Source organism: Phytophthora parasitica (assembly GCF_000247585.1).
Source record: "Phytophthora parasitica INRA-310 unplaced genomic scaffold supercont2.35, whole genome shotgun sequence".
NCBI lineage: Eukaryota > Oomycota > Peronosporomycetes > Peronosporales > Peronosporaceae > Phytophthora > Phytophthora nicotianae.
Genome location: NW_008649021.1, coordinates 315,428 through 327,924, shown reverse-complemented (window position 1 = coordinate 327,924; position 12,497 = coordinate 315,428). Strand labels below are relative to the sequence as shown.

Below are 12,497 nucleotides of genomic sequence, written 5' to 3'. Positions count from 1 at the left end.
CTTACATATTAGCCCTTTGTCGACGCGGAAAAGATAGGGATAGTGCGTGGTGTTGGTCAGCTACATGTCAGATAGCTAAGATACAGGGATCGGCATCCCAAACGTTGTTTTCGTATACACAAAGACCTCTACCAGTGATAATTCAAAGCGCTTCAACTTAAGTACAACTTCAGATCGTCGCCGTTTACGGCGAATACCAATTGCATCAACAAGCTAACACGTTGGCAATAACTGGCAAATACGCCTCCCCACGGCTTGCATGAGCAGGGAAAGTGAGTTGGCAACCGTTTACTTGCCTGGCTTGCCACCGGGGTTTCTGCAAAATACTCCATGGCAAGACAGAAGACGCAATGCGTTGCTCAAAACTCGTGAACACCTTCTTTGCGTGTTGACTGCAACTCGCATGCCACTTCGGAGCACCTGCGCCGCCTTGTAGTGACGATAGTGGGATGCAGCAATGCCTGCAATGCCGGCAAGATGCAAGCCACGGTCTCATCTGGCGTCGTCAGCGGCAAAAAACGCAGCGACCAACGCCCGCAATCCTTGACAGATCCAGGGGCGGCATTCCTCGCTCCATTTCACTGCCCACATCGCAATTTTCCACGTCGGGGAACAAGTTTCGAATCCTGCCAACATGCTGCGTCGTTGGTTAGCCAAGCATCGCGCTCTATCACCTCTCGGTCCTGCTGGTCTCGTGCTACTCGCCGGAGCTGCTGCTGTCGCCGCTTACGTTGCCACTCGGTCGAGTGAAAATGACGTCAAAGTCGACTCTTCCGAGGAAGAATGCACCATTGACAACCCCAAGGTGGTGCCCTATCTGCCGTCCAAGGTGCCAATCATCGGCAACATGCTGCAACTGGCCTCCAACGCTCATCGTTTCCATGACTGGATGGCGGAGCAATGCATTGCAAATAACGGTGTGTTCAAGCTGTATCTACCCGGTCAGAGTGATATGCTGGTCACTGCTGTGCCGGAACACTACGAGCACGTGGTCAAGACGCAGTTCGACCACTTTAGCAAGGGCCACCAGCAGTACGACATGTTCGTGGACCTCATGGGGCACAGTGTCCTCATCATTGAAGGCGAGCGCTGGAAATACCACCGTCGACTGCTTGTTCGGCTTTTCAGTGCTCGGGCACTGCGTGAACACATGACACCAGTGATCCAACGACACACACTGTTGTTGCAAAAAGTGTTGGTCAAAGCTGCAGTTGCCAAGAAACCAGTTGACCTGTACATGCTCATGCACCGCTTCACCTTCAAGGCGTTCGCTGAGATGGTGTTTAACAACACACTGGACAGCATCGACTCGGAGCACGAGCATCCGTTCGAACAAGCTTTCGACGAGGCCCAGTCCATAGTTGCCGGTCGGCTTCAACAGCCAGTCTGGTTCTGGAAACTCAAACGTTGGATGAACGTTGGTCAGGAACGCAAACTTCGCCAAGATGTCGAACTTATCGACAACTTTATCATGAAAATCATCTCAACGGCAATCGAAACGCGTCGCCAGCGCCAAGGAGACCTGAAAGCTGGCAAACCGGTGAAGAAAGCTGACACTGATATTGTGTCTATCGTTCTCGAGTGCATGGAGCAGGATGGCGACATGGTATCGCCGATGGATGTTCGTAACATCGCAGTTGCCGCTTTGGGCGCTGGTCGCGACACTTCTGCCGATGCCATGAGCTGGTTATTCCACACACTGACGCAACACCCGCAAGTCGAGAACAAACTCCGCACCGAATTATTTGAGAAAATACCCAAACTCACAATGAGCTCCACGTACGTGCCGTCAATGGACGAAGTGCAAGGCTTAGTGTACCTCGAAGCGACGATCCGTGAGCTTTTGCGTCTCCAGACTCCAGTGCCGTTCACTATGAGGGAATGCGTACACGACACAGTCTTCTCAGACGGTACGTTTGTACCTAAGGGGACGAACGTTGGCATGTGTCACTTCGGAGCGGCTCGACGCACGGAAGTGTGGGGTTCTGACGCCACCGAATTCAAACCGGAACGCTTCATTGACCCCGAAACTGGCAAATTGTTGCAAACCCCAGCAGCCAAAAACAACGCCTTCAGCGGTGGCCAACGTGTTTGTGTCGGCAAAGCTCTCGCTATGCTGGAGATGAAGCTGGTGATTGCCACACTCGTCAGCCGTTTCCACTTCACGGAGATCCCAGGACAAAATGTGCAATATGCTATGGGAATCACTATCGGCATGAGAAACTCGCTCATGATGAACATCCAAACCGTAACCAGTGGAGGTCCGGGAGCTGCCGCATAGGCACTGAGCATGCTGTTCTTATTTTTGAAGTTTAATTTTTATTTTGTTATGTTGCACTGGTATTTTTTGTAATTACAAAGATTTTTTTTTACACAAGATGTTTAATTAAACGTACACGACTATCACTACACTTTTTGATAAAACACTTTGAACAACTTTTTTATTTCTCTCAATACCGTCGTCCGCGCCGCATGCTGATCGTTGTCTCCTGCGTCTGTGCGTAGGTCTGCTCTGCCTGGATATTTAGTTCTAAAAGTCTTCGTTCCATCTGCATGGCGTTATATAACCTGTCGGCACCAGTTGAAGGGATAAAGTCGTCGTCGTCCACACTGATCCGGTGGCCCCAGACCTTAATTTCACTCGAAAACGACCCAGCTTCAGCCTCAGGACTTGAATCCGGTTCTTTGTTTTCCACGTCTTCAATAGAACTGCGACGGAGCTCCGGTAAAGTCAGTGCAATTGAAAAAGGGTCATCGTCAAAGTCGAGTTGGTACTCGCCCACACTCTCGTCCGTCGTTGAGGCCGTTGGTATTCCCGCTGAGGAGTTTGTCTTCATCCCCTCATTTCGCGGAAGTTCTCCTAGAATCTCTGGCGATGCCACTGAGCGTTGGTTGAGGTAAAACTCGGCCACAACCAGAAATTCTGGCTCTGCAGGCCGCACATGGATCGTCGTCACTGCTTCACGCACGCAATTTGGACAACAGTCGACTTTGGAACACGGATGGTTGGCTCCAAGGAATACTCGTTGCTTAACCATACAATTAGAGCACACAGTCCCTCCACACACGTAACAAGTGACGAGATATGTCCCGAACATTTTGGAACGACTGAGAAACGATGCACGTTTGCAGCACATGTAGCACAGTGACTGTTTCGGAATGTTGAGAGGGTCGTGGGGTCTGCTGCGATTGCGTTTCGCTAAAAGTGTGAGTTTCTTGGCTTCTCCGATCCCGACTCCATTGAAAAGTCCGACCATGATCGACGTCGTAGCGGCAGAAACCAGTCCTTTCAACATCCTCACCTTTTTACTAAGATCGAAAATGCCACGCACCGTCACTTTTAACACTCCAGCTTGTGGTTCCCGAAACAAACAGGCAAAGTACATTTTCGCGCGGGAAATTCCGTGCGCTGCAAATGGAGGACACTGGGCAACATGCACGCCATGCAACACCATGTATCCATATTTCCCCCCCTTTGCATCCTTTTCCACCCCGGTTGCCTTGAGATAGCAGACATCCACCTGGTCGAGAACTGGCGGGAGTTTGGGAAGTGCCCAAATCAAATCTGCGGTATGAAATGGGTCCTCAGGCGTGGGGGTTTCCACTGTGCCAAGCCACACACAGTCCTTCGGTGGATCTTTGAACGAAAACCCCGTCATTAAATCGTCTTGAGACGACGCTGTCATCCCGTACATCATGTCCTCGATCGTCCCCTTCATGAACCCGTCACAGATCATACTCGTGTAGCCTCGTTCGACTGCTCGTTGGATCTCTGGAAGCTCCTCCTCAAGTGCCAATTCCCGCAGTGAACGACCCCGTTGCAGTCGTCGATAGAACGTCAAATCCTTCTCTTTTTTCACTTGTTTCCACTCTCCGGCATGGAGAAACGGGTCGTTGCGAGCTCGACGTTCCGCGTAGAAAGCTTCATCTCTTAATAAAGAGTCCACCCGACCCCGAATTAGTGTGGTATATCTCAATCTGTCAGCATCAGTAGCTTGGTAGCAACCAGGGGATAAAGGAACCCCAACAGGTCGCAGCTCCGGCTGCGCTGCGTGAAGCACCCAGGTCTCCATTGGTCGTGGACTGGGAGTCATCTCGTCGAGTTGGGGAGTGAGTCGGAGGTAGTCGCCACCAGATCAACGGGAAGGGACCAGTCGGATGACGCGAGTTAATGTGGCACTCCGTCCGCGGTACATTAGCGATCGACATGGTAAACGGGACGTCGTGCTATGCTGGACAGGGACCTGTACGCAAGTGCGGAGTCAGATCGACATAACAAAGCGTTCAACCGAGTCACACTGGACAAGGATAGCAAGGTTGTGTACGTACATGTATTTAGCGTTGCTGAGCTGAAGTCGTTAATGAGAATCGGTCTGGATCGACAACTTCAATGTACTTTATGGTATCAGATACAGTCCAGGAGCATGCAACATCAACTACTGCTTACCGCTACATGCCTACGAGTACCGCAAGGATTTCTTCATGAGTCGTTCATTGGCCTTTGCAGTGACGTAGGCTTCCTCCGCCGACGACTGCAGCTCCAGCATCCACTCGAACATGTTGTCGGGTCTCCGTTTCGACGCCGTCCGGCAAAAGACGACAGGCTGGGCTGTCTCCTCTGTCACGTCGTCCAGCTCTGCCAACATATCAGCGGAGATCTTGGGTCCTGACTCAGGTTCTTCATCAAAACTCTCGCCATATTTGAACCGATACTCACTGGAGTTCCGGTCACTCGAAAAGCTCACGCCAAAGTCGAAACTGGCACAACTGTCCCCGACCGTGGAGCTGGTCACCGAGGTGGATTTACCAGCGTCATCGAGCGACCCAGTGTCGTTGTCACGTTCTACTGAACTTTGCTGAGCCTCCCGGGCTGAAGCTTCCAACGAACGTGTCGACAGCGTTGCCGTCGGCGCTGAGCGTCCAGATGACACGGAGGATGACGTTACACGGTTCTTGCTGTAAAACTCAGCCGTGACAAGGAACTCAGGTTCACCAAGACGCACGCCCGTGATGCCTTTCGCCTGCTGGCAACAGGTAGCGCAGCACACGGCGTCGCGACTCGGATACTTCGTTCCAGTGAAAATGCGTTTGTCTTTGATCCTGCAGTTTTTGCAGATGGGGACGCCACACACGTCGCACGAGCGCAAACGTACATGTAGCATCCCTTTGTTCCCTCGAATGCACATGGAGCACACGCTCTTCTTCGTTAACGTGTTGAAGTGTCTGCGTTCGTCGTAGTGTCTAAAGGCCAATACCGTGAGTTTCTTGGCTTCACCGCAACTTGCGCCTTTGAGAATTGCAGTGATAAGCGCAGTTGTTGCATGTGGCAAAACGAACTTGAGCAGCTCTCCACCTACCAAGTCATAGACACCACGTCCGATTACATCCACGTTTCCTGGCGTAGTTTCTCGAAACAGGAACGAGAAGAACATCTTGGCACGAAGAACTTTCGTTCGGCGATAATCGAATGGTGGACACTCCGGTATATCCACGGAATGCACCACCAAATAGCCGTACGGCTTCCCGTTTCCATCCGTTCCCATCCCCGTAGCTTTGAGATAGCAAACATCTCTCGGATTGATAATGGGCATCTTGGATAGCACCCACAGGAGATCCGCAGAGCGGAGTGGGTCCTCAACGGTAGATTTCTCCACGTTACTCAGCAGCACTGCGTCGTGGGGCGGGTGGGTGATCGCCAACCCCGTCATCGTCTCCTCTTGGGTAGTGGTACTCATTCCGTAGAGCATATCCTCAATTGTTCCACTCACCGACCCGTTCGTTAACATACTCGGGTTTCCACGTTCCACTGCGATCGCCGCTTCCGGGAACTCTTCCTCAGCCGCCACCTCCTGTCTCGATCGACCGCGAAGACGTCGCTGGTACACTTTCAAGTCGCCCATACGCCGGAAAAATTTCCACTCCGTCGTCTGTATCAAAGGCTGTTGCTGTGCCTGTCGCTCTGCGTAGCGATACTCGTCCGCTAGTAGGGCGTTCACATGGCGTCGTACGATGTCATTGCATTCCTCGCGCTTGAACGGAGAGACTTGGACGTTGCCAAAGTAACCTGCAGGTAACGGGAAGTGCATCGTGCTTGGCACCTCGTTGAGGGTGTAGCTGTGTGAGGCAACGGAGCTGGAAACCGGACTGGACGGCATATGCCAATGGAGGAAAGTTCGTGAGTGAGCGGAGACTTTGCAAAGTCTCACGTGGCGTTGGAGATTATTGCAGCGACAGCCACAAAGATGAAACCACGCTCTCGACATCGAGTCAAGGCACGACAGTCACCGCAATTTTGGGTTGCAGTGGATCATCTGAAAAAGGGGTCAGTGCGAATCAGCACGCCAAGGCAGTCGCCGTTTGTAGGCGTGCGCCTCACTGACGGCATCTTGAGCTCTGGCACCACTCCAGTGACTCCAGTGAGTGGTGCCAGAGCTCAAGATGTCGTAGTGGATAGGTGGACCGATAGTGTCCTTCTAATACAGCCTGTCAAAAAATGGTTACGAATGGATTTTCAAACGCGGGAAAATGGATACATGCTAAATTCACCCTAATCTACCCTTAAAAAATTGGATGCCTGTATCTTCAAAAACTTTATTTTTTCGACAAGAAATGTTTCTCCTAAGAAATAATCCAAACAAAACACATCGCATAACCTACGGAAATTGTCAATTTCTTTTTTTCCTCCCACTTAGTAAATCGGACTACATGTCACCGTAAATATGGGTCCTGAGTTCATCTGATTTATTTCGCAGAGTATCGGGGAGCTCTGTACCATTAGCCGCCACTACCCGTCGCACTCCATGCGCTGCTTCTCGTGCTTCTACAGGTGCTTCGGACGCGACGAATCGCTGTCCACGCCCAAGGGCGATGCGCCCACCACCGTCACAGCCACCACCGTGGTGGAAGAAACGTCCGTCGCTGCTTCACCGCAAGGCAAAGGGAAAGTGACGGACTCGTACACCTTGGGCAAAGTCATCGGCTCTGGGTCATACTCGGTCGTGCGCGAGAGTGTCCACAAGAAGAGCAAGCACAAGTTCGCCATCAAGTGCATTAAGCGCTCGGAGCTCTCGACCGAGGACGACGAAGCCATTCAATTCGAGGTTTCCATCCTCCAACAGATGAAGCACCCGCACATTATGACTCTTGAGGAGTTTTTCGTCGAGCCCGACTACTACTACCTCGTCACGGAGTTCGTGGGAGGTGGCGAACTCTTCGACCGCATCGTGGAGAAAACGTTTTACACGGAAAAAGAGGCGCGCGACCTCGTCAAGATCCTCATCGACGCCATCAAGTACTGCCACGACCAGAACGTCGTGCACCGAGACCTCAAACCCGAGAACCTACTGCTCATGTCAGCAGACGACGACGCCAGTATTAAGCTGGCGGACTTTGGCTTTGCCAAGACAGTGACCAAAGACGATTCCGGGCTCGTGACCACGTGTGGCACACCTGGATACGTGGCTCCCGAGATCTTGGAAGGCGCGTCGTACGGCAAGCCCGTTGATATCTGGAGTATCGGCGTCATCACGTACATTTTGCTCTGTGGTTACCCTCCTTTCCACGACGACTCGCAGCCTGTTCTGTTCAAGAAGATCCGGAAGGGTAAATACTACTTCGACTCGCCGTATTGGGACAATGTATCCACTGACGCCAAGGAGTTTATCTCCAAGATGTTGGTGGTTAACCCCAAAGATCGCGCCTCGGCTGGAGAATTGCTGGAGCACAAGTGGATCACCGGAACGGACGTGGCCACTGTGCCACTGACCAGCGCACTGACCGAACTGAGACGCTTCCATGCGCGCAAGAAGTTCAAAGCGGCCGTGCATTCCGTGCAGGCCACGATCAGCATGAACAAGGCAATGTCGGGCCTGGGTACGTCCGCCAGGTACAGCAACTCGGCAGTGTCTCTCTAGATCGTAGCATTGATGACTTCTTGACGTACATTTTACGCTTAAGTTGCTGCAAGTTGCACACAAATTTATTCGCGTCAGTTTGGATTTGCCTCAACTCGTTTTCGCTTTGTTGCCAGTGAGATGCAGAGCGTCCAGCAGATTTTCCCTGAACGAGCCGAGTTTGTACGGGTTAAAGTTGACGTCTTCCACTGAGAAACTCTCTTCGGTGTTCATGATGGAGTCGGGAGAGAAAAGACCGCCCCAAGACGCATCTAACGTTTTTTTCTGCTCGCGACGTGGCACCGTTAACTTCGGGCGCTTGCGGAAGTTCAGGCGCTTGAAGAGGAAACGGAACATCCGGCGTCCGGACGTCTCTCCGTCGAGTTCTGCTTCTTCACGCAGGTCTTCACGCTTGAATGATTCGTTCGCTGTTTCGTTCTGTGCGATGCGTTTTAGTTGCATTAAGATGAAAACCCAGAGGATGATACTGATCAGGAGACACATAGCGGTGACGAAGCCCAGGGCTTGGTTATTCTGTAGATTCGTGAAGGTTAGATCTATTCCTTTGTGCAGGTCGCAACGAAGAGCATACACGTACTGCAATGAATGACTGCATGATTTTAGCAGTCTCCGCTCTGCCGACCTGTTCCATTGTTACACCGCGAGCATGAAAGAGATCATCGGTCTGTGGTGTAGTCATCATAAAGTGGCATTAGTATTCCGGATCATTTCGATAATAATAGCCGAAAGTACCTGGGTGAAGAACACACTGGTTGAGACGAAGAAGCCCTCAAGACAAACAGCTAGCTGGACCTAGGATGAAACAGTGGAAGCAAGTATTGAGTACGAGATTGTATTGTATCTGAATCATTGCGAACTTACCAGCAAATACGTCAGGAAGTACTTGTAGTTCTTCTCGCCAACGCAACCATTGAACCAAACTTCAGATTACGCGATGGACATCAGGTAAGTTTTTTTTGTTTTTTTTTTGCAACGACACACAACGAAATAGTCGACACTCACTGCAACTGCACAATACAACAATGCGCAGTTGTTAGAGCAAAATTCAGTTCGTGGAAATAATAGTTAGCACGCACTGATGGTCGAATCTGGCGACGCAGTGATTGCACAACCGGCAATGCTTGGATCGCGGCAACCTGCGTCACTCATAATACCACAATAAGCTTCCACCTCCCCAGTTTTCCAACGTAGTCAACCTACTTAAGCGTCTTGCAAGTGCGGCAGTATTTCCCCTCCGGATACAGTACCGGGTGGTTCACATACTGCTGGAACTCGTCGATATTGTCGCGTCGGATCACCCCGGGGTCGCTCCTGCACATGATCAGGTAGAGTGCGATGGTCGCCACGAACAGAACCGTTGCCAGCCACCTGCAGTAGAAGTGACCTCTCAGATAGGATATTCACTACTGTCACTGCAGCAAGAAGCTCGTACTTGTGGTACCAGCCGACGTATTCGTTCGGCAGCAGTGGATGGGCCTCCCGCATGTACAGATAATAACACGAGCCCATGGCAACAAAGTAGAGAATCTAATAGCAACGAAATAGTTAAGCTACAGTAATTTACGGTCAAATAGAATAGAGCGTTGGCTACCTGCACGAGCGGATTCCTCTCGAAGAAGACATAGTCCCGCACTCGCACCAGCGCACCAAACATGCTGACAATGCTGAAGTATTTATTGTGCACGTTGTATCGATTGAGGAGCTACAGCATTCTTATTGGCTGAAAATGTGTTTTTACGAAGCACAAGTAAAACTTGAATGTGTACCAAATGATGGGTACATGCGATCCCAGGATCAAACTCCCCCTTCAGTCAGTGGAGAAGGATTTCGACCAAGGTAAGATCGCGCTTCAAGGCGCCACTTGACGTGCCTATAGCTCGTCTTCTACTGCGTCTCTAATGTTCGCGATTAGTGCTTTATAAAGCGTATTGTTTGACCCATTGACTCATACCTTTCTGTCCGTGTTTCATCCAGTAACCACTGCACAATCGACCATGGCGGACTCTGCGTACTCGTTCAGTCTGACGACCTTCAACCCGTCGGGCAAGTTGCTGCAGATCGAATATGCGCTCAACGCCGTTAATACTGGTGGCAAGACGTCGCTGGGCATTCGATGTACGCTTTTATCCGGTTGCAACACGCCTAAAATGACGCTGACAACTGCTATTCTGCTACGTTTTAGGCAAAAACGGCGTCGTGATCGCCACGGAGAAGAAGTTGCCGACAATTCTGGTGGATGAGGACTCGCACAAGAAGATCGCAGTGTTGTCTGAGCCCGCTGGTATCGTGTACAGCGGTCTAGGCCCCGACTATCGCGTGCTGGTCCGCAAAGCACGCAAGAAGGCGCAGACCTACTTCCAGAAGTACAAGGAGCACGCGCCCGCCAGTATTTTGGTGCGTGAGATCGCGGCAGTCATGCAGGAGTTCACGCAGTCCGGCGGCGTGCGTCCCTTTGGCGTGTCGATCCTGTACGCGGGCTACGATGACGACGGTCCGCAATTGTATCAGATTGATCCGTCTGGAGCTTATTTCGGCTGGAAGGCTACGGCTATTGGCAAGGACTCGGTCAGTGCCAAGACGTTCCTCGAACGGGTGAGTGATGGTGAAATGAAGAGTGTTGGTCTTTTGTTAAAACTAATTTTGACACGTTTAATTAGCGTTACAACGACGATTTGGAGATTGAAGACGCGATTCACACGGCGCTGCTGACGCTCCGTGAAGGATTCGAGGGCGAGATGGACGAGACCAACATTGAAGTGGGGATCATCAAGGAGGACAAGAAGTTCCACGTGCTGACACCTGCTGAGGTGAAGGATTACCTGGAGCAGGCGGAGTAAAATCGTTTTGGCCAATTTCAGCGTCGATGCTTTTAGTTTTACGCTGGCTAGAACTGGTTTTTTTTAGTGAATTGCTGACAGACAAGCATGCAGCTTACAGTAATAACACCAAGTTGCGAAGCTTGTAGAGTGTCCATGTTGTATTGTGTGGAAATCTAGCTGTTTGTCGCGTCTAATTGCTCGATGGAACTTGGTGAAAGGCAAAACCTGCGCCTTGGCCACCTAAGTGACCTACACAGTCAACGCGCAAGTTACGTTGGTAGGCAGCGCCAACGATGTTGAGTGCAGTGTAGAGCTCAAGCATCTGCGCCGATGTCATATCGAAGATCCCGTAAAGCAGGAGCTAGTATCATGCAGTAAAACCACGTTAAAACACCAAATTTACCAGCAATAAGTAGGCAACGTACCCGTTGGTCAGGAAAGAGCAGACACGACACTGTGAAGACAGCCGAGACGGCCCCACTGGCACCAATAGAGAACACTACACACACAATAATCAATAAACCATTCTCCACCCCACATTTCGACAGGTTTAAACGCTTACCTCCCCCGTTTCCTCGGAGTTTTGACACCAAAGCACTCAGTGCAGACGACGTCATTGCAGAAGTGAAATAGAGCGCCATAAACTTCTCAACTGACAGCAATTCAAGTCTGCGCCTTAAGCTGTTGTAGTTTTCCCTCACATAACCAGCGAATCTCGAGTTTGCCACCGCTCGATTGTACCATGCGCCAGAGTTATTGTTACTTGGCGCCAGTATATGGGGTCCAAATTCCCACAACATGAACATGTTGATGCCAAAATGCGGGAATGTGATGTGGCTGAATGCCGATGTTAGCAGCGTATGGAACCTTTTGCCATGCACTACAGCGTTGTAAGAACTGGCAAAGTGGCGCCACATGAACTGGTGCAGTCTCGCGTTCCGGAATGACACGCGCCACAATCCAAAGACCAGCGTGTTGGCTGCAATCAACGCTGCAACAGCTTTCTTGTTCGTGTCTTCATACCACTGCAACAATACGAAGTTCTTTAGTGACAAAATGATCGAATATCTTGTATCTGTCATGGTTATTCTCTTACTGGTTCATCGAACTGTCGTCCATTTCCACGGTAAAATAGCTCGTTCGCGTCTCCGTACAAATTTTTAATAGCCTCTTCGAGATTGATGCCTTGTTCTTGTTTGTTTACCGCGGAAGTGACGATGATTCCGCCTGATACGAGCCCCAAACTGGCAGTAAGTACGCGGTCGTGGCAACTCGCACGGTTGAGTAGCAGCGTCCTGTGCTGCTGCTGGCGAGCCACGGTGCGTAGCTCATTGCCGCGACGTGCGAGGGTATTCGCATGGGACGATCGTAGGAGAATATCGTTGCGAAAGGAAGTGCGCGCGCTGCGCAACCCGCCCGCAGCGCGAATCATTTGGGATGATGGCGAGAAGGCCAGGATGGCATTCAGACGAAAAAAAAAAAAAACATTAAAATGTTAATGTTTTTTTTCGTCTGAACGGCATCCCAGCCAATCAGCAAAGAAGCAGAACTTTTCGCACTCAACGACAACGAACTTGTCATAGAACTTTCGATCGCTTGCCGTTGGATGGCATTCAGACGAAAAAAACCCATTAAAATGTTAATGGGTTTTTTCGTCTGAATGGCATCCTAGCCAATCAACATGCGTAACGACGAATTTTAAGCACTAAGTTAATAGGGTTGTAAGCACTGACTAATCAGGATCCGTGCCGACGAGTATGTATGT

The 12,497-nt window shown here is 50.8% G+C and overlaps 7 protein-coding genes across 12 annotated transcripts; 3 read left to right on the top strand and 4 right to left on the bottom strand.

Moving 5' to 3' along the window:
* The first annotated feature begins 599 nt into the window (after positions 1–599).
* On the top strand, positions 600–2,412 carry PPTG_12676 (hypothetical protein). The gene has a single exon (XM_008909842.1). It carries the CDS (start codon positions 635–637, stop codon positions 2,279–2,281), a length of 1,647 nt encoding a protein of 548 aa, XP_008908090.1. The 5' UTR covers positions 600–634; the 3' UTR covers positions 2,282–2,412.
* A 38-nt stretch (positions 2,413–2,450) lies between these two features.
* Positions 2,451–4,094, bottom strand: PPTG_12675 (hypothetical protein; the record flags this gene model as incomplete). Its single annotated transcript, XM_008909841.1, has 1 exon — positions 2,451–4,094. The coding sequence occupies one exon, from the start codon at positions 4,092–4,094 to the stop codon at positions 2,451–2,453; it is 1,644 nt and encodes a 547-aa protein (XP_008908089.1).
* A 363-nt stretch (positions 4,095–4,457) lies between these two features.
* Positions 4,458–6,263, bottom strand: PPTG_12674 (hypothetical protein; the record flags this gene model as incomplete). The annotated part of the gene is made up of 1 exon (XM_008909840.1): positions 4,458–6,263. One exon carries the CDS (start codon positions 6,261–6,263, stop codon positions 4,458–4,460), a length of 1,806 nt encoding a protein of 601 aa, XP_008908088.1.
* Positions 6,264–6,646: 383 nt separating this feature from the next.
* Positions 6,647–8,793, top strand: PPTG_12673 (CAMK/CAMK1 protein kinase). Its single transcript, XM_008909839.1, has one exon. The coding sequence runs from the start codon at positions 6,801–6,803 to the stop codon at positions 7,911–7,913; it is 1,113 nt and encodes a 370-aa protein (XP_008908087.1). The 5' UTR covers positions 6,647–6,800; the 3' UTR covers positions 7,914–8,793.
* Positions 6,655–9,620, bottom strand: PPTG_12672. Of its 2 annotated transcripts, XM_008909837.1 has the most exons (9): positions 9,505–9,620; positions 9,346–9,440; positions 9,114–9,281; positions 8,990–9,049; positions 8,916–8,920; positions 8,775–8,833; positions 8,646–8,705; positions 8,491–8,577; positions 6,655–8,426 (listed from the first exon to the last, which is right to left on the bottom strand). In XM_008909837.1, exons 1-9 carry the CDS (start codon positions 9,565–9,567, stop codon positions 8,004–8,006), a joined length of 1,020 nt encoding a protein of 339 aa, XP_008908085.1. In that variant the 5' UTR covers positions 9,568–9,620; the 3' UTR covers positions 6,655–8,003. The 2 variants fall into 2 exon arrangements, with proteins under 2 accessions (XP_008908085.1, XP_008908086.1); XM_008909838.1 differs by having other exon boundaries at positions 9,114–9,440.
* An 82-nt stretch (positions 9,621–9,702) lies between these two features.
* Positions 9,703–11,215, top strand: PPTG_12671. 2 transcript variants are annotated; one of them, XM_008909836.1, is made up of 4 exons: positions 9,703–9,749; positions 9,888–10,028; positions 10,096–10,505; positions 10,571–11,215. In XM_008909836.1, exons 2-4 carry the CDS (start codon positions 9,908–9,910, stop codon positions 10,748–10,750), a joined length of 711 nt encoding a protein of 236 aa, XP_008908084.1. In that variant the 5' UTR covers positions 9,703–9,749; positions 9,888–9,907; the 3' UTR covers positions 10,751–11,215. The 2 variants fall into 2 exon arrangements, with proteins under 2 accessions (XP_008908084.1, XP_008908083.1); XM_008909835.1 differs by having other exon boundaries at positions 9,732–9,813.
* Positions 10,710–12,212, bottom strand: PPTG_12670 (hypothetical protein). Of its 4 annotated transcripts, XM_008909833.1 has the most exons (4): positions 11,829–12,212; positions 11,295–11,757; positions 11,158–11,231; positions 10,710–11,093 (listed from the first exon to the last, which is right to left on the bottom strand). In XM_008909833.1, exons 1-4 carry the CDS (start codon positions 12,162–12,164, stop codon positions 10,923–10,925), a joined length of 1,044 nt encoding a protein of 347 aa, XP_008908081.1. In that variant the 5' UTR covers positions 12,165–12,212; the 3' UTR covers positions 10,710–10,922. The 4 variants fall into 4 exon arrangements, with proteins under 4 accessions (XP_008908081.1, XP_008908079.1, XP_008908082.1 ...); XM_008909831.1 differs by having other exon boundaries at positions 11,158–11,757; XM_008909834.1 differs by having other exon boundaries at positions 10,710–11,231.
* Positions 12,213–12,497: the final 285 nt, after the last annotated feature.

What these genes read in the sequence shown, in the direction of transcription:
- PPTG_12676 (XM_008909842.1), top strand. Translation starts at nt 635, where the DNA reads ATGCTGCGTCGTTGGTTAGCCAAGCATCGCGCTCTATCACCTCTCGGT.
- PPTG_12673 (XM_008909839.1), top strand. Translation starts at nt 6,801, where the DNA reads ATGCGCTGCTTCTCGTGCTTCTACAGGTGCTTCGGACGCGACGAATCG.
- PPTG_12672 (XM_008909837.1), bottom strand. Translation starts at nt 9,567, where the DNA reads ATGTTTGGTGCGCTGGTGCGAGTGCGGGACTATGTCTTCTTCGAGAGG. An exon ending in CGCACTTGCAAGACGCTTAA is followed by an intron (nt 9,050 to 9,113) that starts GTAGGTTGACTA and finishes TGAGTGACGCAG; the next exon opens with GTTGCCGCGATCCAAGCATT. An exon ending in TCATGCAGTCATTCATTGCA is followed by an intron (nt 8,427 to 8,490) that starts GTACGTGTATGC and finishes ACGAATCTACAG; the next exon opens with AATAACCAAGCCCTGGGCTT.
- PPTG_12671 (XM_008909836.1), top strand. Translation starts at nt 9,908, where the DNA reads ATGGCGGACTCTGCGTACTCGTTCAGTCTGACGACCTTCAACCCGTCG. An exon ending in GACGTCGCTGGGCATTCGAT is followed by an intron (nt 10,029 to 10,095) that starts GTACGCTTTTAT and finishes GCTACGTTTTAG; the next exon opens with GCAAAAACGGCGTCGTGATC. An exon ending in CCAAGACGTTCCTCGAACGG is followed by an intron (nt 10,506 to 10,570) that starts GTGAGTGATGGT and finishes ACGTTTAATTAG; the next exon opens with CGTTACAACGACGATTTGGA.
- PPTG_12670 (XM_008909831.1), bottom strand. Translation starts at nt 12,164, where the DNA reads ATGATTCGCGCTGCGGGCGGGTTGCGCAGCGCGCGCACTTCCTTTCGC. An exon ending in GACGACAGTTCGATGAACCA is followed by an intron (nt 11,758 to 11,828) that starts GTAAGAGAATAA and finishes GTATTGTTGCAG; the next exon opens with TGGTATGAAGACACGAACAA. An exon ending in TGCTCTTTCCTGACCAACGG is followed by an intron (nt 11,094 to 11,157) that starts GTACGTTGCCTA and finishes GCATGATACTAG; the next exon opens with CTCCTGCTTTACGGGATCTT.